Source organism: Ixodes scapularis, unplaced genomic scaffold, assembly GCF_016920785.2.
Source record: "Ixodes scapularis isolate PalLabHiFi unplaced genomic scaffold, ASM1692078v2 PGA_scaffold8__174_contigs__length_109621045, whole genome shotgun sequence".
Taxonomy (NCBI): Eukaryota; Metazoa; Arthropoda; class Arachnida; order Ixodida; family Ixodidae; genus Ixodes; species Ixodes scapularis.
Genome location: NW_024609883.1, coordinates 37561950 through 37582747, shown reverse-complemented (window position 1 = coordinate 37582747; position 20798 = coordinate 37561950). Strand labels below are relative to the sequence as shown.

At 47.3% G+C, this 20798-nt stretch overlaps 1 protein-coding gene across 1 annotated transcript in view; it reads right to left on the bottom strand.

The window, feature by feature from the left end:
• The window catches only part of LOC120837873 (sodium- and chloride-dependent glycine transporter 2-like), a 52022-nt gene that overhangs the window by 5329 nt on the left and 25895 nt on the right, over window positions 1–20798 (bottom strand). Inside the window, exons 7-11 of the mRNA XM_040207490.2 lie at window positions 19333–19436; window positions 14682–14806; window positions 4313–4425; window positions 3394–3522; window positions 304–403 (exon numbers count right to left, since the gene is read on the bottom strand). Coding sequence (XP_040063424.2) covers window positions 304–403; window positions 3394–3522; window positions 4313–4425; window positions 14682–14806; window positions 19333–19436 — 571 coding nt within the window. The remainder of the gene's footprint in view (window positions 1–303; window positions 404–3393; window positions 3523–4312; window positions 4426–14681; window positions 14807–19332; window positions 19437–20798) is intronic.

Below are 20798 nucleotides of genomic sequence, written 5' to 3'. Positions count from 1 at the left end.
CAATGTTGCGCCATTGCCTGGTGCAAGTACCCTATACTTGATTACTTCTCTGTCCTCTACTACCACGCTTTCTCATGGTCTTGTGTATCGTTTTTCGCTTCGTTATATTACATTTTTTTTTTTACTTTGGAACTTGAGCTGCGTGTATGCGAATTAAATATGAATATATTAACTTTTTTCACGTTATAAGACTAAACGTCGATGCGTTAACATCCTAAATCTTCAGAAATTGACCGTGAAAACCGCTATCCACACCCTGTAGGCGCATGGCTGGCGCCTTTGTAACTGCGTACCACCACCCACCATATCCAAAGACGAGAGTGACAAGCTCAGCCACTCCAACCCATGGAATCAGATGACTTGACACATACTCATCAAGCAGGTTTATCATGTAAATTCCACCCTAGGAAGAAAAAAAAAGGCCAATTACAGCTTTATTAGAGTGGATATCGAGATTTTTATAGTCGGTGACAAGTTAAGCATTTAGTACAAGCCCTCCCTACAACACGCGCTTGTTACCTTCTGCTGGGCTCTGGCTGTGCATCCGATGGCGTGTTATCAACGGCAGAAATCTCGCGCAGGATTAAGCGCGTCTACTGCATTTGTAACTTGTCACTGCCTTCAGTGTATTTCTTTTAAACTACATATTCGCTTTATTCCAAAAACAGCAAGATAGAAGGCCCAGGAGATCCTCCAATCCGTCATTTTTATGTTGATCGCCATCTGGCGAAATCTACAATTCTGTGTCGTTCGCAATTTTATGCCAAGTGCCAGTTTTTTGCGTCGTTGAACATGTTTTGTCGTTGCCTATGTCGTGTCGTTCGACATTTTGTGGGCTATATAACAGTCTGTTGTTCATCACCTACTAGAACATTTTACACCTTTAACAGTGTAAACCGGCTCGTTCCAGGGCTAACACCCCAAGGGTATTGCAAGAACACCCTTAGACTTCTAGTGAACATCCAAAAATAGAACGCTGATAGCAGAAGGGTTTGAATTTGGGCTCGTTGACTTACTTCCGAGTGTGACGAAGGTACAGTCTCCGGCGATATGAATGACCCACTGAGAGCGCGTGGCCGAGGCAGTGGCTGGCGGGGGCGCTACGAGCGCTCCGGGCAATTCCATTCTACTTCGAGGGGAGGACGCTCACTCGGGGCTCAGCACAAACTGATAAGCGCGCGCTTTAGCTGAGCCCCGAGTGAGCGTCCTCCCCTCGAAGCAGAAAGGAACTGCCCGGAGCGCTCACAGCGCCCCCGCCAGCCACCGCCTCGGCCACGCGCTCCCAGTGGGTCTTTTATATCGCCGGAGACTGTACATGTGTAAGTGCCCCATCGATAACCCTGTTTGAATCGGAGTTATCGTTTTTACGAGCATGCACGGTGTAAGAGTACGAAACGTGACAAGCGGCGGTTGGAACTGAATCGGTTGTGTGTCTTGTTGGTTTCGCGGTACGTGTGTCTTTCCAACATTAAACCAGTTGCAAGTAGCGCTCTGAGGTGTGTGTCTCTCCTACTCGTCCGTTGTTTTTAGCGATTTTAACCCCTAAAAACTCGCTCGAATATGAGAGCCAAACGCCTGATGTCGGCGTTCCGTGTTTCACCGCGTTCGACGAGTGCAGGGGAGACAGAGGCAGCTATAGCTTTAGCTCTACCCACTAATCGCTCCAATGAGAGCTCGGCGTTCTGACGTCACCGCGCACTCTTTTCGCCTTCTCCCTCTGATTTAATCAGCGCATAAGGACACGGTAAATACGCACGAAAAAGCAATCCCGACCTTGTGGATCGCTCTACCGCCTTATAAATACGCTATTTCGCTGGGGACTACCTCTGCAATTACGAGAGTGGCAATCGTGTTGCGTTGTTCTAATCAATATTTCACGTAATTTTGTAACATCTATTGTCAGATAAATTTGTATTCAAGTAAAAAGCATTGGTAAAGGCAACATTTATTTGAGGTTCTCGCTAGAATGCCTTCGAATAAAGAGATTTTGGTACGGCTAACGCCCTTCAAAAAGGTGTTCGTCATCTTTAAGCACAGCAACCTTTCCACACTTTTCAAGATATGAAAGGTGTTTCATGCCTGTGTTACGTTTAAAATTCTGTGTGAATCAAAATAAAGGAGACAAAAGGGTGTAGCTATGGTTGTAAGTCTCTGGAACATGCTGTTTACACATTTAAGGTTGTAACATTTCTTCGTGCGCATTTTGTGTTGTTTGCCTTTCTGGCATCCATCACCAGCTTGTGTCTCATCATTTGGTTGTTGTTGTTTTTCTAATATAATTTTGTTTTATTTCCGATGACTTTCTCGTTTCTTCAGAAACAAACGCGATCTGTTTTAGATATAGCAGCTTACGAGGCCTGACCAGAGATCGCGAATCTACCGAGGTTTGACGACAAATGGACCTTTTTTTCGAACTTTTTAGAACTATAAGTTCGTTAAAAGCTCAACTGAAGTTCGACTTTTACGAGCATGCGCGGAAAATAAAAAATAGCGAACTCTACCCGCTGGGAAAGTTAGCCACCAGAACACCCTTCTAGGTGTTCTGGTGGCAGCTGTTAAAACCCGTTTGGTCTTCTGAAGTCTAACTTTTAGTTACCGCAGTTGATAAAGCGCTCCACTGGAAATAGAGAGCTCCCTGTTTCGATACCAGGACCAGGCGGATTTTTCAGTCGCGCACCAGTCAACTAGCCGTCGTTGAAGATTTGTGCTTGTCCTTTGTCTCTCTTGTTCCCTTTCTCGAGGGATTATTATCGCTATTCTTGTCCAGCTCGCTTTGACCCTTGCGTTATCATCATAACCTTAAAATGCAGGCCGTTCACCCTTGTTGGTGTTAGACTGGTGGTAGCTATTAAAGCCCATTTGCTCTACTGACGCCTTACTCCTGGTTAGCTTAGTTAATAGAGCGCTCGACTGGAAATGGAGAGGTCTCTGGTTCGATAGCAGGACAAGGCAGATTTCTTTCCGTCGCGTACCAGTCATCTTGCTGTGCTTTCAGGTTTGTGTTGGTACTTTGTCCCCCTTGTTTTCTTACTCTAGGGATTACAATCGTCAATGTCAAACTGCCATCTTTGGCGTTGTAGGTTTAGGAATGCGATGACTCCAAGCTTCTTCGTGCATTTTAAAAACACCACTGAACTTGTAGCTCGCAATTGTTCAAAGTAGTCAAGATCACTACACCTGAGGTCACGGCAAGACAAATACTGGTCGTAACGTCATGAACAGAACCCTTAAGAGGGCGCCACCGAAACATCTCGCCGAGTCCCAATCATTAGCAAAATTGCCGCACAATAAATGCTTTCAAGTAAGAAAAACATAATTCTTTGGGATACGGGCTGCGGAACAGTGACGGTAGCAACAAACAACTCCGAGAACAATCATGAGAAACACGCTCACCTGAGACGCGATGGGCAACCCAAGTAGAAAAAAGAAAACAGCACATGCCAGGGCCAATTTAGACTGATGAACACGGAGCACAGGAAATTCGTCCTTCAATGGAGTCAGAGCACTTTCCACAAAGCCAAACTGCGTCAATGAAATCGCGGCGTTGTGACCACTGATAAGCATCGTCCCAAATCCTTTTTGTCCGTGTAAATAAAAAAAACGCTGTTTTTTTTTTTTGTTTTTGTTTTTTTTTTGAGAACCGCGAAAATTGATTTCTTAACGTATCGGGTTAAGATTTTGTACGATTGAAGATGGCGCGTCTTGTGTATCGAAATGTTAAAGGATGCGCTTACCTGAGTGAAAAGTAACAAATTAATAGAGTGCATTCACCACCTACGTGTCCGTCGGCTACCGGAGTGAGCGTCTGATAGCCGCAACCGCCGAGAGATGGCGGCTGCTGCTGACGTATAGCCCAATGGCCGGAAATAATAATCTTTCTTGTTGGTTTAGTGTTCATTCAGTCTTTTTATGAATAAAAATAACAAAATTATGCAATGCACTGAAAACGCCCCAGTCACATTTAGCTCAAGAACATCGTATGCGGTCTTATAGAACAACGTCTGCGCCCTACCTCCTACCTGCCTCCATCTGTCGGCTGTCGCGCCAATCAGATACCATTTTTTTTTTTTTTGTTAGCAGAGGGCAGCCGTAGGTAGCCAAATCACGCTCTTATATGTTTACTATTTACTTCTGTAGGTCCTTTTTTTTTTCTAAGCTTAGGAAGTAGCATTTTCGAATCATAACCATCAGCAATTGAGCTCGCTCTGCACTAAGCACCAAAATGGCGGCGTCCAGAATCCAGTCGGAGTAATGGAGTGCCGATACTCCAAGCGCGGCCTATTTAGTGGCTCCACCTCAGTTTAAGGTTTACCTCGGAGTCGATGGCAAGCAAGAAGAGCATGGTGAAGAAAGCGACAGACCAAAAGTGGGCTCCTGGAATCTGACTCAGTGCATGCGGGTAAACCGCAAAGGCCAACCCGAATCCTGAGAACAACAATCAACAAGGCATAAGTTTAGGACAACTAAAAAGAGAGTAGCAAAAAATTTACAACGACCTAGAATTTTAAAGTCCTGTGATACATGAAATTCGGCGTTTAAGGAGCGATTCTTTATATTTGTTTAAAATACTTTAAACGGGTATTTCCGGAAGTGAAGACATTATATTTTTATTAATTTTCCCCGAAAAATCTAGTAGGGGAATTGTCTATGAACAAAGTGCACGTGACGTCAGTTTTCCTTAAATACGTGTAAAAGTCACGCCGTGTGAGGTAACGTGACATTGAGTCGTCGCAAAATACAGCGGGGAATTCAGTTTGGTGTACAGGCCGTGTGACGTCATGTTTCTTGCAAACTTTAGCGGAAAAACTGAATTGATCTGTAGGTGGACGACAAGTAAAGGTGAGGTGGCATCAATTTCGTCTACAAGTATAGCGAAGAAAGTGAATTGGTCATGTGACGTCAATTTTTCCGCTAAATTTAGCCGGAAATGCACAGACGGACGGACAGACGAAACGACAAAACTTGAGGATAATGGGGGTTTCGTCAGAAAACATTTCCTGCTTTAAAAAAGCGCCTCGCTTAGACATCCTGCCAAATACAATGAAGGTGCGACAGCGCCAATACGCAGTTCCTGCCTCCCTACGCAGCACCCTTTTCTACGCAGCGGACGGGAGAGGGGAGTGTTAATGCACCGCTTGCCCGCTCCTTCCCTTCGCGCCGTGCAACGTTATTAATCGCGCGCTATCACTTCAAATCAACAGCTGCGCTTCTTTGCTGACACTCTCTATCGTTACCTTGCTGACGTGTGACCAACACGAGCAAGCAGTGCCCCTTGATGGCTAGTTTATGTTGAGTTTCACGTGCTTCCTACATTTCATGGTCTTTATTAAGACATACATTTTATTAAAACATTAAACCAACAGCTGAGTTATGTTCTAATCCACCGCATATGAATCGAGAGCAGCGATTGCTCTCGATTCGGCGTTGGCCACGACGCTCCCCGGCAAGGGCTTGGTGCGCACGCGCTTAATCTCTCCCGTGATGCTGCATTTCTCCGCGGCACGGCACAGCCCGTCCCGGCGGTTGACACTGGCGTGATATTGTTAAAAAAATGGGTGATTGTACTTGTATCTCTTCTACAGTTTGTCTCATCCTACGATGGACTAGAGGCCAAAGCCGCGGACTGCCAGGTCGAATCACGTTTTACACTATGACATGCTGAGCATTGATTACGGGTGGATGAATAATGCTCCGCCTCAAAAAGCGCGGAGGAATCATTTCTATAGCTTCGACACTGCAACGTGCCTGTATATTCTGGATTTCTTTGCAGTGTAAAATGATGAGTCACTCAGTGCTATTCGATTCGAACCACTGTCTGCCCATCCCCATCAGTCATCCGAAACGCGGGCACCGATGCGTGCATCGAAGTGAAATACCACGCAATTTCTAAGTGGCTCGTGATGGCACCTGTCGGCCCGTAGCTTTTAGGCCTCTGGTTCATCGTTCGTTGAGACGAAGCCTAAGCAATACTGAAAAAGGTGGTCGTGACGCTGTTTTATCACTTTACGTAAAAGAAAATGGCGGGCTGCGGGGAGATAGGTTAGCCTCAAATAAACGTGCAGGGGCCCTAATCTGGACGGTTGGCGGAAAAGTCGGCGAGAAATCCTGCGGCTCTGATTGGCCGGCGCCAAGGTCAAGTGCGGCGTCGGAAAATTAGAGCCGCCAGATTTTTCGCCGACGTTCTCGCCAAGTGTCCAGATTAGGGCCCCAGTTGTACAATTCAGGCGTTAAAGGACGGATATAATGCCTATATGCTAAAAACCGAAGTGCGGTTAGAAAAAAGAAATGACTGGCTTCTTGTTTTCGTTTTCTTTCCAGTCAACATTTATTTTTACAGCAGCATTTAGCTAACTTCTGGCAACTTTGCAGAAGCTCACGTCGAGGTATAACCGCGAAGTGCCTGGGTATCCGTGCGTCGCATCTCAGGCAGCACATAAACGTGAAGACAACGTCAAAAGAACGTCGAAGACGTCTGTAATATGACGTCGTACAACGTCGAAGGTCCGGACGTTACCTTCCTTCGACGTCGATGAAACCTTTAAATGTCCGCGAGAAAAGGTGCACAGAAGGTTGAGAAAACGTTCCCAAAGACGTTTGTCACACGTAACATGGACATCTCAGTGGGCCGTTGCGTCCTTCCTCGACGTTTATGATACGTGTGTTTGCGACATCCGGACTACCAACGACGTTCATAGAACATCGAGAAACCATTCCAAATTACGTTCCCTAGGCGTCGTGGAGAAGACGTTGTGTCCCCCCCCCCCCCCCCCCAACTAAAAAAAAAGTACTTTTGAGTATTATTGCGAAGGCAAGTTGCTCTCATGCAAGTACGAAGGAAAAAGCTAAAACACAGGTTTGGTAAGAACTGTTTATTTTAGCATTTTCAGACACGAGATGCAATACAGAGCCCCGCCAAAAGACGCCCCTGGATGTGGCAGCCAGTAGTATATAAAACAAATTCACGTAGAGAAATGAACAAGGGACGATGTGACGCTGTGCGGAATGCTCTACCGCTTACCTCGTTCTGCTTCTGATTAATCTGCTGACGCGCGTGCTTTGCCCACCCCATCGCACATAGCTGGTACTCTTGCTGTGTGCACGGGAATGGTTTCAGAAGTGGTATCCCGTCCGCTGGGCGTTCTTGACTGGGATCGTCGGAGGCGTATGAAGGGCCTTGATCGGAGACTGGACTTGACGCGCCATCATCTGCACAGTCCCTTCTTTTCTGACGGGGCGTCATTCATATCCTCACAGGCACCTTGATCCGAGCAGTAATACGATTCAACGTGTGAAGCGTCATGGCCTTGAAAAAGGTCCGCAAGCCGTGACTGAACACGACGGCGTGTTTGGCGATCACCGGCTTCTTCATAGGGGAGACTTGAGCGACTCAGTCTGGACAGCATTATAGAGAAATCGAATCGCAGCACTTCCACTGTATGCAGACTCGAAAAAAATCACGGCGACAAGCAGCCTGCTTCGTAGACCTCGTAGACGTGACGGCCGGTGCTTTCTCTCGTCAAGCTGCAATGCTGTAGCTTTTTTCCACAGCTCCTTCAACTTTTTTGTACAAGGTGAAAATAAGCTGATTTGATTTGACTGACTTTCGGAAAAAGCTGGACCGGGTTCTACCCAAAGTGAAATATTTTGGGAACGACTGAGAAAATACGTGCACCCGGAACTAACGCTTGTCGATTGTTCGTCGCCACTAGGGAGCCTTCATATGCGCTTAGCTAGGGACATGCCACCCTTTGTAATACCACTTGCCGACAAACCAGCAGCCATTTTCGTTCTCGGCGATAATCCGTGGGGCTTATAACCCTCCCGGAAAGAAGCACCTGATCTCACAAGTTCGGAGCAGCGTTGTGGAACCCACAGAGGGAGGATTAGCATTTTCCCCCTCGGATGGGAGGACCGATGGACACAAAGGCCACTTTGCGACGCAGGGGGAAACAATGAGAGGAACAAAATGGCGGTGGAAGAGGGTCTGGGAAAGGGAAACAGGCAGTTGGCATCGCTCTATGCGAAGCGCGGATGAAGGCACCCTAGTCGCCACTATCTCCCCCCACCTTTCTCTCTCGCCCTCTTCTTGACGAGTTTCCCGACGCATCGCATGGGGCTCTATGGAGATGCCAATGCCATGTCCTCTGCCTGCCTTTCCCCCTCTCCCTCACGCCGCATTAACGCCGGCTGTTTTTTTTTTGTTTTTTTTCGACACGTAGGTACCAGCTGGACTTGAACGCTTTTTCGGCCGTCATCTGGGCCATGCAACGGTTGGCATCATGAGTACCAATCTACACAAGCTGTTTACAGTATCTATCGGTTTTTGGCATTTTATTTTTTGGAGTAGTGTCCAAATAAACAACTTCAATAAAAACAAACTTGTGTCGCCACAGGCCAGGAACGTGGATTGAAGAGCTCACACGAGAGGGAATGCTACACTGTATGTGCTCCGCTTCGACCGCATAGGGCAGCGCCATAATGGTGATCAAGACTACTGAGCCCGACTTGGCTCTGAAGCGAAGCTTGAGAGTTTCAGTACTCTGGGAACATTCAATGACTCTAGACCGTGCTTTACGCATTCCTTTTCTTTGTCTTCGTCCGTGTGGAAAGTCGCGTCAAGACAGCCAGTGGGATTCGCGAGACGAATCCCGGAGAAAAGCTCACCGGAGAAAAGCTCACCGGAGATAAGCTCACCGGAGAAAAGCTCACCGCAAAACCGGCGGATGCGGAGAAAAGCTCACCGGCCATTGAGCGTATGCGGAGAAAATTTGATCACCGATATTTTTTCTTCTTTTTATATGGAGGCTGTTGGATCGAGCGTAACATATATCAATTTATTATCATTAAAATTCGTCAGCTTTGTAAAAAATAAAATGACCTCTTTTGTAATATTTGTTAAGCTTATTGGGTATATTGCTCCCAAATTAATAATTGCGAGAGAGTATTTTTGTGGCTTACTCTCTATGCAACGAAAGCCTAACTAAAATCTTTATAAACTTGAAGAACAGGAAAAATTAAAAAAAAAAAAACACGTAATGATGACTGCCTGAAACCTAAGAATCAGAGATGTAAATGCCGAAAATCCAAAAGTGCACGCGCAGCAACGCGGTGCCTGAAATTCTCTTTGAAGCTTTTGTTAACATTTGAAAACAGGATAAAACAGTCAATAGGATATCGAGGCTTCTTTTTTTCCACGGACATGCACGCTTTCAAGCCGCTCGTGCTTTCACGGACATGCACGCTTTCTAGCCGTTCGTGCTGCATGGTGTTTCCACAGGTTCCCTTTGTGTGTGATAGCGCCTTCTACGGTGAGCCACCCATGACCCTCAGAGCTGCACACTGTCACCGTTGTTACTCGTGAGCTATGTAAGACCTAGTCTTTTGTAAGGTATAGGTAACGAATTGGGCGAGTTGGTAAACGTTATACATGATGAAAACCGCTCAAACGACGACGACGGGGTGAAGACAACAAACACGACACGACGAAGCTGTTCTCGCAACTAAAGTTTTGTTAGGGAAATTAACTGAAAGAAAACAGCGTAGCTGACACTGACGACATCAACAAGCATCTACTTATCTATTAGGTGCTACACAACATTTGGACCTCAAGCGATTCACACACCACTATTCATATTAGCTCGCAAAAAACAAACCTCTTTATCTGACACAGCTACCGACGGCGCACCCTCAGCTGTCAATAAATTGTTGCCTTTTTTACCGGTGTACGATGTTCTGATTTTATACTTGCGGCTTCAATTATTCACAGAATGGGTGATTACTAATTTCTGAGGAAATAGTAAATATGACCAATGAACCTCAAGACGCAGAATCAAGCTAAGCTAAAAAAAATATCGGTGAGCTTTTCTCCGCATCTGCCGGTTTTGCGGTGAGCTTTTCTCCGGTGAGCTTATCTCCGGTGAGCTTTTCTTCGGTGAGCTTTTCTTCGGTGAGCTTTTCTTCGCCGTCCTCGCGAGACAATGCTATGTCAACAATTACCGCGTCTCTTCAGGCTTAAGAGTGGCCAGAATGACAAGACGATCTAAAAGACAGGCGAGAGGATCACTCATATTTTGTGATTTAAGCGAGGTAAGGCAAGCCGAAAGCCTGCTGCACCTTTCATTGCAGATGAACGTGCCTATTAGTGCAGCGATCATGACGGATTTATTCTTTAGAGAGAGATGCAGGGCGACGCCATGTTTGTCCTAGTGGCCTTAGGGACAGCGCTAACCAAAACAAATGAAAGCCCTGTAACACCGAATTGGAGCGCAGCTCTTGAGGAGGAGGGGGGAAGGGTACTGAGGGTCACCAGTTCTCGGGGCGGGGGGGGGGGGGGGGGGGGGGTGTTGCGTGACCTCGGGGAGGGGGGGGTCATGTGACCTTGGGGGGTCACGTGACCCCCCCCCCAGAAAAATTTTTCCGCTAGATTTAGCGCGGAATTTTTTCCGCTGAATTTTTTCCGCTAGATTTAGCGGGAAAACTTTTCCGCTAGATTTAGCGGGGAAATTTTCCCGCTAGATCTAGCGGAGAAATTTTCCCGCTAGATTTAGCGGGGAATTTTTCCGCTAGATTTAGCGGGGAATTTTTTCCGCTAAATCTAGCGGGGAAAATTTTTCCGCTAGATTTAGCGGGGAAATTTTTCTGCTAAATCTAGCGGGGAAATTTTTCCGCCAGATTTAGCGGGGAATTTTTTTCCGCTCATTCTAGCGGGGAAATTTTTAAGCCAGATTTAGCGAGGAAATTTTTCCGCTAGATCTAGTGGGGAAATTTTTCCGCTATATTTAGCAGGGAAATTTTTCCGCTAGATTTAGCGGGGAATTTTTCCCGCTAGATTTAGCGGGGAATTTTTCCCGCTAGATTTAGCAGGAAAGTTTTTCCGCTAGATTTAGCGGAGTTTTTCCGCTAGATTTAGCGGAGAAACTTTTCCGCTAGACAGCGTTATCAGTGCCATAGAAGTTTTTCCGCTAGATTTGGCGGGGAATTTTTCCGCTAAATTTAGCGGGGAATTTTTTCCGCTAAATCTAGCGGAGAAATTTTTTCCGCTAGATTTAGCGGGGAAATTTTTCCGCTAAATCTAGCGGGGAAATTTTTCCGCTAGATTTAGCGGGGAATTTTTTCCACTAAATCTAGCGGGAAAATTTTTCCGCTAGATTTAGCGGGGAAATTTTTCCGCTAGATTTAGTGGGGAATATTTTCCGCTAGATTTACGGGGAAGTTTTTCCGCTAAATTTAGCGGATAAATTTTTCCGCTGGATCTAGCGGTGAATATTTTCCGCTAGATTTAGCGGGGAAATTTTTCCGCTAGATTTAGCGGGGAAATTTACCCATAATGCACCGCGCGGTTACGCCGACGCCGACGCCGACGCCGCTCAAGCCGGAATCGGGCCCCTAATGGCGCATTCACACTGGAAGCGGATCCGCGTTCGCGAAGCGGTCGCGGATGCGGTTCGCGAGCGACCCCGTTCAGACTCACCGAGAGCCGGTTGGCGGTTTCTCGGCGATCATGCGTGATCTTTTGAGACTTGCGTTTGGCAACCCTGTTTTACAATCCAAAATCCACTTTAATTTCACGATCCAAAGCCAAAGTTTTGCTATTTTGGCACTCGAAATATTTTTCTCCGGGATGTTCGCGCACATCACGAGTTCAGGCAGCAAAAAAAAGAAGCATGGACCCGCCAAACTCGCCTGTGATTTCCTCGACTTCGCCCACAAGCAAAGCCCAGCTAGGCGCGCCTTGCTGACTCAGAACAGGATGCCCCCGACCTTTTCTTCGAAGTGAACCCTTCCCGCATGAATAGCTGACCTTGTTTTCGGGATAGAGAGCCAGTTTTCCCCCTCGTTGTTGTTCGCTCTTATCATTTTCGAAGTTGTGAGCGGTTGGGTGGACCGTGGTACAGTGACCGTGGTGCGGGGGAATGTGTTCGGTGCTAGTCGGTCGTGGCTTCGTTGGTGGCGGACTCTCCTCTCGTCACTCACTCGTCGATCCAGTCTACTGTTTGTTTGACATTAAGCTCAAATAAACGCTGTATGGATTACCTCTGCATTGTCTGGTACGTACACTTTATTCCTTGAGTAGGTTCCCTCTATTTGTTTTATTAGTAGTAAACGTTACAGGTCGAGCTAGCGCAGGTACCCTGCCCCCTCCGCGGTAGTGCGTTGGCTACGCAATCAAGCTCTCGACGTCTCTATCGGCCTTCGTGGTGGTCATGCACGGTGCCGAAAGCATTCAATAGTTCACGCGACTATCCTAGTGGGTAGAAAAGCTGACATTTCGGTCGATCAGGGGCGGGTTCCGACGTTCTACAGGCAGAGATTAACAAGGCAGCGAGCTTGGGCTGTGGCACCCGGAATAATCAACAAACTCTTACCCGAACCAAATCACCGGTGCGAAGCCCGTTAAAATTACCGAGTCAATTATTTTCGCGGCGGAGTCAAGTGACGGACGTGAACATCAAGTTTCTCCGTTGATTTGTCGGAAGCTAAGACTACAGCGCTAGGACTACAGCGCCTTGGGCGCCTCACCATCGACAGGTGTCATCTTGTTTCGAAAGTCACTGACGTCAGCGTCGCGTTGTGATTGGTTGCCGCTTTTGCGGTTCGTGAAAGCGGTTGGGAGAAATCGGTCCCGAAGCGGTTGGCAAAAACGCGCTCCAACCGCTCGATCCTAGCCGCTTTGCGGTTGAGAACGCGCGGATCTGCTTCGCGAACGCGGATCCGCTTCCAGTGTGAACGCGCCATAAGAGCTGCGCTATAAAATGCCCAAGTGTGCAGTGAAATTGTGCTCTGTTACAGTGCATGCCGGCGTGCGATTTTTGTTTGGGTACGCTATCAGTGCCATAGAAAGCAAGATCTGTTTTGGCGGCCACGTAACAAGACTGCGTACAGATCCGAGTGCGCACCGATCTACCGAGAGCGCTAATGTGCTGGAGGCTGGTGCTGTGGATGAACTGTGATGTTGATGCGAATTTCGTGGTTGTGAGCATGGGTAACAAAACACGAAGAGAAATTGCCGAACCTTAAAACAATGCCAGGTGGTCGCGGAGCTGTATGGATGCTCCTAGGAAATGATGCATGCCTGAAATCACCTGAAAAGGGGATAGTGTGGCGACGCGCCTGTGGAGCGTCCCAGGACCAAAGGAAGACGACAATCGCGCGTGCTAAAAACCAGAATTGCAGAATTCGATCCGTTCTAGACGCCGTGGGCTTCACTTCCATGGGCTTGACTTCGCGAATTAAAACCGTAACAATGTTTTAAACAACCCAAAAGTATAACAAGCACAGATAAAAGGAATGATATTCCCAACAAGCCTTCGGATTAGTTTTTATTTTTCCTTCAGTGTACATTTAGTTTTGTATATGCCCTCCCTAGCGTAATCCCATGTGCAATTAATAGTATCTTCAAATAAATAAATTAATGTATAAATAAATAAATTCCTCAAGCATCTCAAAAATTAAGTTTTGTTTGCGGCTCTTGAGCAGTGTCACCTGGACCACAGCTGTAATTATGCTTCTAACAGTTAACGAGTATTATACGCAATTCTGGGACTGTAGACGGAGCTGGGAAGACTAAAAAAACACAAGACAAAGGTTGTGGCATGACATCGCCAGGGCGTCAAAAACCGGACAAAAATGGAGCGTGATTTAAATATGTCCTCGACGTTGAAAAGAATGTTAGTGGTCGACGATGCCAGTACGTCCTGTATGGCGTTTACGACAGTTAGGTGTGAACGCGATGTCGCTCAAACGTCACTGACGGGACAATAATGTAACGTCACTATGGACTTTGGCAAACGTCGTTAAACGTTGACGACGTTTGAGTTGAAATACAACGTCGTCACAACGTCACTGATGGGACTCTAATGGAACGTTATATAAGGACTTCACCTCAAAATTAAAAAAAAAAAAAACGTGATCGAAGTCACGCTGGACGTTATGGACGTCAGGGACCTTTTCTTGACGTTTCCACGACGTTTTGTGCTGCCTGGGACATGCACCGTGGCGAGCGTCACCAGCAAAAGCATGTCCCGGTAAATCGCGGTCGTATTGGCGATTTTCTTGACGTATTTTAGAGCGCAGCTCTGAGGCACCCGTTTTCGGCTTGAGCGGCGTCGGCGTAACCGTGAGGTCACGTGCCCCCCCCCCCCCCCAGGTCGCGTGACCCCCAGGTCACGTGACCCACCCCCAAGTCACGTGACCCCCTTCACCCCGAGGTCACGTGACCCTGGGAAGGAGGGGGAGGGGAGGAGGAGTAGCAGGCAGGATCACGAGGTGAAGAGGGAGGAGGGGTATACCCTCCCCTCAGTACCCTTCCCTCCTCCTCCTCAACTGCTGCGCTCTAACTCGGTGTTACAGGGAGTTGTAAACGGCTTTCATTTTTAACCTACTACCTTTATACCACCAAGCACTGTCAATATCTGATTCGCTTGAGAAAGTTGGCTAGCGAGCCTGCCACCCCAGCTTTTTGTTTTAGCCGGTAGGTGCCGTCGATTTCGCTGGAGTCGCCAATGCCAGGTAGTAACGTAAGCAAAAACGGTTCAACACTAAGTCTGCGAGCGAGGCTGTAAGTCAAAGTTGGGAACCTTTCATTCAGTCTGAGAACATTGCGAGTTTACACAGATGTGAAACAAAGATCGTTAATGAACCAAAAAACAATGAAAAAATTAATTTGTGCAGGAAAAGCTCACCGCCTCTCATGACTTCGGGAATGGTGGTGTCCAGCTGCAGGGCCATGTTACCCAACACCGAAAATATGACAACACCCCCGAAGATGCTGGTAAAAGAATCGGCCACGGCGATGACATACACGTTCCTGCAACGGTCCTTAGCGGTCAGATGTATCGTCTTAGTGTCCTCCCTGAAACTTCTCGCTTCTCTAGGTCACCGACCCCTTTCCAAGTAAGGGGTGCTCAGATATGTTTCCTGGAACAGGACTCCGACCGGCGTGTCTACCGCATCCTCAACCATGACCCCTCAAGCATGACCCCTCGAAGTCAGGGAAGTGTCATGTCGTCGGTTGTAATCCTAGCGGTATCACAGCGGCAGTGGTGGGCGCTGGAGAAGCCAGTTCCACATCAGGTCGCTTTCCAGTATTACAGTTCACAGAAGCTTGAGGAGCCACGGGTTGGGGCTCCGGGACGACGGCGACACCCGCGTTCGCCCCTACTTTTTAGCGGGACTACTATCCACCAACCACCAGGGTCGCGACATCCTATACAGCATGACAGGCCGGCTTCTGTGACGTCCTCCGTTGCCACTTCGGCACGACGTTTGATGTAAGGGTTGGATATGACGCTAAACACGCCGTTCGAAAACGAGTTCCAGGCACAGTATAGTGGAGGTGATTTGAACAGTACACTGAACATGGTACGAAATAAGCACCTATAGTAACTGACAAAGTTAAAGGGATACGGAATCGAAACTTGAAATATAGAGAAAACATCAAGAAATGAGTTCAATATGATCAGCTAAGCCTGTAATGAATAATCGCACGGTCGTATTTTGAGCAGATGGCTATATTTTATGCTCTAAATGCCGCGATTTTGGCGAGCGCTTCAAAATCAGCCATGGAGGAGCGCGATGCATCTCGGGAGATCCGGCAGACGTCTTGACGTCATCATGCCTCGGACGACCAAGCGTACCGTAGTGACGAGTTTTGCCACTTGGAGGCGTCAACGCGTTACAATCTCGCTTTGTCGAAGTACCCAAGGGCTGTAGATATCGCGGGGCCAGCACGCGCACCAAACCTGAGAACAACCGAAGCACGCGTTTGCACGTCGCGCGAGAGCTGAAACCAAGGTGGCTCACTTCGTTTTGACTCTTTCCACCAAGACGCCTCGGTATTGCGTTCAGGCCTAGGCAATCTATACCAGTGAGCGGACATACCGCTGCGGCGCTGCTTTCAGAGGCATGTTGTCGTCACGACATTCCATTGAAGCTTCATAACCAACTACCAGGTGGTTTTTGATTATCGTTTAATTCACTTTAAAATATGTTTTCTTGCGTTTTCTAGCGCAATATTTATGTTTCTGTGGTTGTGCTGCTACCTGCGTCGTGTTGAAACAAAGAAATGAGCTTCAGAATTTGGTTTCCGTACCCCTTTAAAACGACAGGGCCTTTCTTTTAAACGTCCGAACTCCAGCACGCGCTAAATGGCTTCCCCGTGGGCTTGAAGTGTATGAGTCGCCGAAACGTTGTCGAAGGTGGAAAGTTCGCGCTGGAGGTGGGACAACTGAAGCTCCTCCGTGCCGTTCTTACCTTTTCAGTTACTACAGTATCATGTCTTAAGCACGCGTGCTGAGTATACTTGTACATCACTGGATCAATCCTCCGCCAGGAGACTAATTTAAACTATGATGTTTCTTTTTTTTTTTTTTTTTTTTAGGGCGAGCGCAGATTTTATAGCGATGTATACCTCCGTACGACTCTCACGTCACGTAAAACTCGCTGCCCCGGATAGGACGCTAACAGACCAGTCGAAGACGCGTTTTTGGCAACATAGTTCAGATGACCAGGGAACGAGCACTTTATGCTTTGTTTGCAAACCTGGGGACCTAATCTGGACACTTGGCGAAAATGTCCGCCAGAAATCCGGCGGCCGTGATTGGCCGACACCGCACATGACCTTGGCTCTGGCCATTCACAGTCGCCCGATTTCTGGTCGACGTTTTCGCCAAGAGTCCAGATTAGGGCGCCTGAACTCGAAAGACCGTGCTTCTGAAGAGGCAGCGGTAGGTTTAATACGCAACAAGGAGCTGTTCTTCTTTATTCGTCGGCGCTGTTGGTCATTTCCATGGGACTATACACTCTTTCGCCTCAAGAACCATAGTAAAATTAATCATACCTGGCAGAATTGTCGTACGCAGAGTAGGCAGAATACACAAAACAGTCACGTGATCTGCTGCACTGTGGTCACGTAGTCACGAGGTACATGAACATGTGATGAGACGTCAGGATGCCACATGACGTTACGTTCCTTTGAATTCAGCGGTAATTTAGCAGGTAAAAAAGTACGGGGAGGGAAGAGCATTAAAATTATTCCACGTAAAAGGCCTCGCTCCTCCTAGAGCGCTACTCAGATTTTTCTTACGGTGGTAACTTATGATACTTGACTGAGCAATCGAGAGCAGTCGGTTTTTAAATTTTATTAGAACGAGCACGTTGCAAAGGCAAAGGAGCGCCGTACTTTCCTCCGACAACCAAATCTAAAAAGATATTCTTGCTGTATTTTTTTTATTTGACTGAGGTACTAATTATATGATACAAGAGACGTGTGGAAAATTATTTCACAAGATGCCCCAGGCTCCCTGATTAACGTTTGTGCAGCACAAACAAAATACCTAAGTCTACAGGAAGTTCAATTTCCACCGTTAAAACAAAACCTAGGAAAAGCATCAGCAAGAAAGTATCAAACACATCGAAATGCAGTTCAAGTTTCAGCATTAAAGGGATGCTGAACCCAAATGTTGATCTCAAAAAACAACGCAAAAGTGCTAGGTGGAACGCTACAAACCCGAAAGCGTCATTCTGAAAGCGATATCTCCAACGGATGGTCGTATTTTTGTGAAAGAAGAGCGCGCTTGAGCAAGGCCAGAAAGGACCGTGACGTCTCGATTCTCGTTTCCTTCTTTTCTCGCTTTGACTCCGCGAGGACGCGAAGAGGGAAGGAAGCAAGGCCGTTTCCTTTTCTCCTCAACTATTCTGCAGGAAACGAGACGTCAGGATTCTCGCTCAATCGCATCCTTATTTTACAAAAATACGGCCATCTGTTCGAGATATCGCTTTATGAGCGATGTTTTGGAGCTTGTGGCGCCCCGTTGAACACTCCTGCTACCTTATTTTGTGAAATCCGAATTTCGGTTCAGCATCCCTTTAACGAGGAAAGTACCGACACATGAAATGTGTTCGAATGCGACAGCCAAACGTCGCACGTACAGTGGCGTTCCGCGTTCTAACGCCTTTGCAGTGGGGGAAAGGGTCGCTGGCTTTAGTTCTACCATAGCCTCCTTTATACTCACAAAACCTAGCAGTTCAACGACGGAACCATAGAGTGCCCGGTCGTAGATTTGGAGAGCGAGGATCTGGTTGCACAGAACATTAACGAGCCATTTCTCGGGAAACCCTACGAGAACCTGGACGTCAGCGCACATCTTTTGCAGCGGCGAGAACCAGAAACACACTTGTTCACTCGGGAGGAGTGTGTTTCAGTGTCTCGCCGCAGCGGGGCGCCAGTCACGTGGCTCTACTTTCTTCCGTTGTCTGCCGCTTTACCTTTTCCGTTTCAGCGGCCGCTTCTCGTGATGTACTGCCAGGGTTTGTCGGTACATATGAGGCTATGGTTCTACCAACTAATCATTCCAACCAGGGGCTCTAATGAGCACACTTGGCACAAACGTCGGCGGGGAATTTGACCGCCAGGAGCCGGCGCCAAGGTCAAGTGCGGCGCATGCCAATCACTGCCGCCAAATTCCTCACCAACTTTTTCGCCTAATCTGCAGATTAGAAACCCAGAGCTCGGCGTTCTTACGTCCTTCACACGCTCTTGTTTCCTCTTCTCCGTCAGTTTGTTGGCACCTAAATTATGGGACGGGTAACAGTGCGAAAGGAGAAGACGTGAGGACGCGGGCTCTGGTTGGAATGATTGGACTTCGTTTATATAAATTCAGACGCAGCAGACGCCACCAGCTAATGGAACTAATCAAGCAGCGTCTAAAGGCGCGTTCACACTGGAAGCGAAGCGGCAACCGCGAAGCGGATCCGCGGGTCCTCAACCGCAAAGCGGCTTTGATTGAGCGGTTGGGGCACGTTTTTGCCAACCGCTTCGGGACCGATTTCTCCCACCCGTTTTCGCGAACCACGAATTGGCAACCAATCGCAACGCGACGCTGGCGTGACGTCGGTGGCTTCCGAAACAAGATGGAACATGCTGCTGTTGGCAAGATAAATATGACGTTTTGCTTTTATTTAATTTAACTTCCAACTCATAAACTTTGAACACAATAATTTCATCGTTCAAAGACACTCGCACTCCGTTCATTGGCTAAACTATTTCAATTTTTTTTATGACCGAATTACGTGCTGGAACTCCCTGGGCTGTTTGCTAGAAACAGCGTCTCAGCTGAGACTGGGTGAAAGAAAGCACCGGCAAAAAATGTACGAGCTGTGCGGGACTCAACCCGCGTCTCGAGACGCTCGCGCACCCCAGCCTTTGCAGAGCTTTTTTTCACCCAGTCTCAGCTGAGACGCTGTTCAAGCAAGCCGGCCCTGTAGTTATAGCAGTCATTATGCTCAATGCAACGAAATATGGCAGTTACAAATGTTTCTAGTTGATAGACTTACCTCACGATGTTATTCGAAAATTCGTTGTAACTGGCTAAGCACATGTTCAATCCTTGGGCCAAGCTTATGGAGAAGAAAATCTGCACGGCTGCACTGCGCCAGACCTAGACGGTAACAAATGCGTACCAATCTATGCAGTGAAAATTTCGGAAAGCAAATTTATAAAGTAATTTATTTTATATATTTCAAAATGAGTGCGAATATTTAGCCAATATAAAGAACAAACGCATGCACTCCTAGTGCTTTAGACAGTTTAGTAATGTTAAACATTAAAACAATTCATCTACCCATTAAATACTTCCCCTTTTTCTCCGCCATGTGACGCCCAGCTCGATTTTAATTTTCGCGCATGCCCATGGAGGGTGAACGTTAGACAAACTTTGGCCAAACTTCGCGTCAGAAGTTCGCGGAATCTGAACCCTGTCTTGTCGAACTCAAGCATCGGCAGGATCACCACAAATCCCAACAAACACCGTGTTGCGGTGGCTCAACAAAACGCCAGAATGCAATTTAGTCACAGTACGGGCTTCGTTACAATGCTTTCAGTAATTCGCTCTACCCCTCTCGTCTGAACTAAAGTCACGGGCCTGGGAAAGTAGCGCCCTTGACTTACCTGCCCGCTACACGGACGGGAACAGATGCCTATTCCTCCAGACGACCAAACCTTGCAAAGTGATTGGCTGATCGGCCTCAGTTACCATGGCCAATTGTTATTTCGCTCCATTCAAATCTTCTCTGAACCTGTCGCGCCAAGATCGCTATGGACCATCATGGTACTGAAAGCGTTCCTGGCCAATATAAGCGTCTCCGGCACTCCGCATAAAATCAACATCTCAATCATGATTATTCCCAGAGGTCTCTTAAAGTGGTATTGTTGTCCTTCCGTATTTCAAGAGAAGTTTTTAATGCCGCCAAGCACCGTCGCCGCACGAGGTGGTGGTGCGAAGATGTGCGTTTGTCTCTCCAGTTTGTGGATAACACAATATGGGTAATCAAGAAATGTATTTTTAAAGCAACCTGTCACCGGGAATTTCGATTGGTTCACCCTTTTGGTCGCCATTAATCAAAATGGCGACCATAGGGGGAGGGGAGCCTGGCGCTACTGGATCTTGATCCAGTGACTTTAGTCTGAACGTGTCGTTATTAGCGGAGACGAGTGTTTCTATGACCTCATGGCGATTTCCAATCGTCGTTTTCGAGCGCTCCCGAGTAATTTTTTTCTAGAGCGCGTGCCTGCCAATAAGCGATCGGGATCAACACATAAGACGAAGAGAACCTAACTCTCTTAGTCTTACGTGATGTACTGCCATCCTTGAAACGTCAGCACCACTCAAAACACCTCGCACGACTCACTGGTTTTCGCCATAAGCCTGCCAAATCATTTAATTAGTTTTTTAATTTGCCAAATTCGATGCAAAATTGATGCTCGTTCTTCGACCTGGTTAGCAGCCCACGCCTAAATCGCC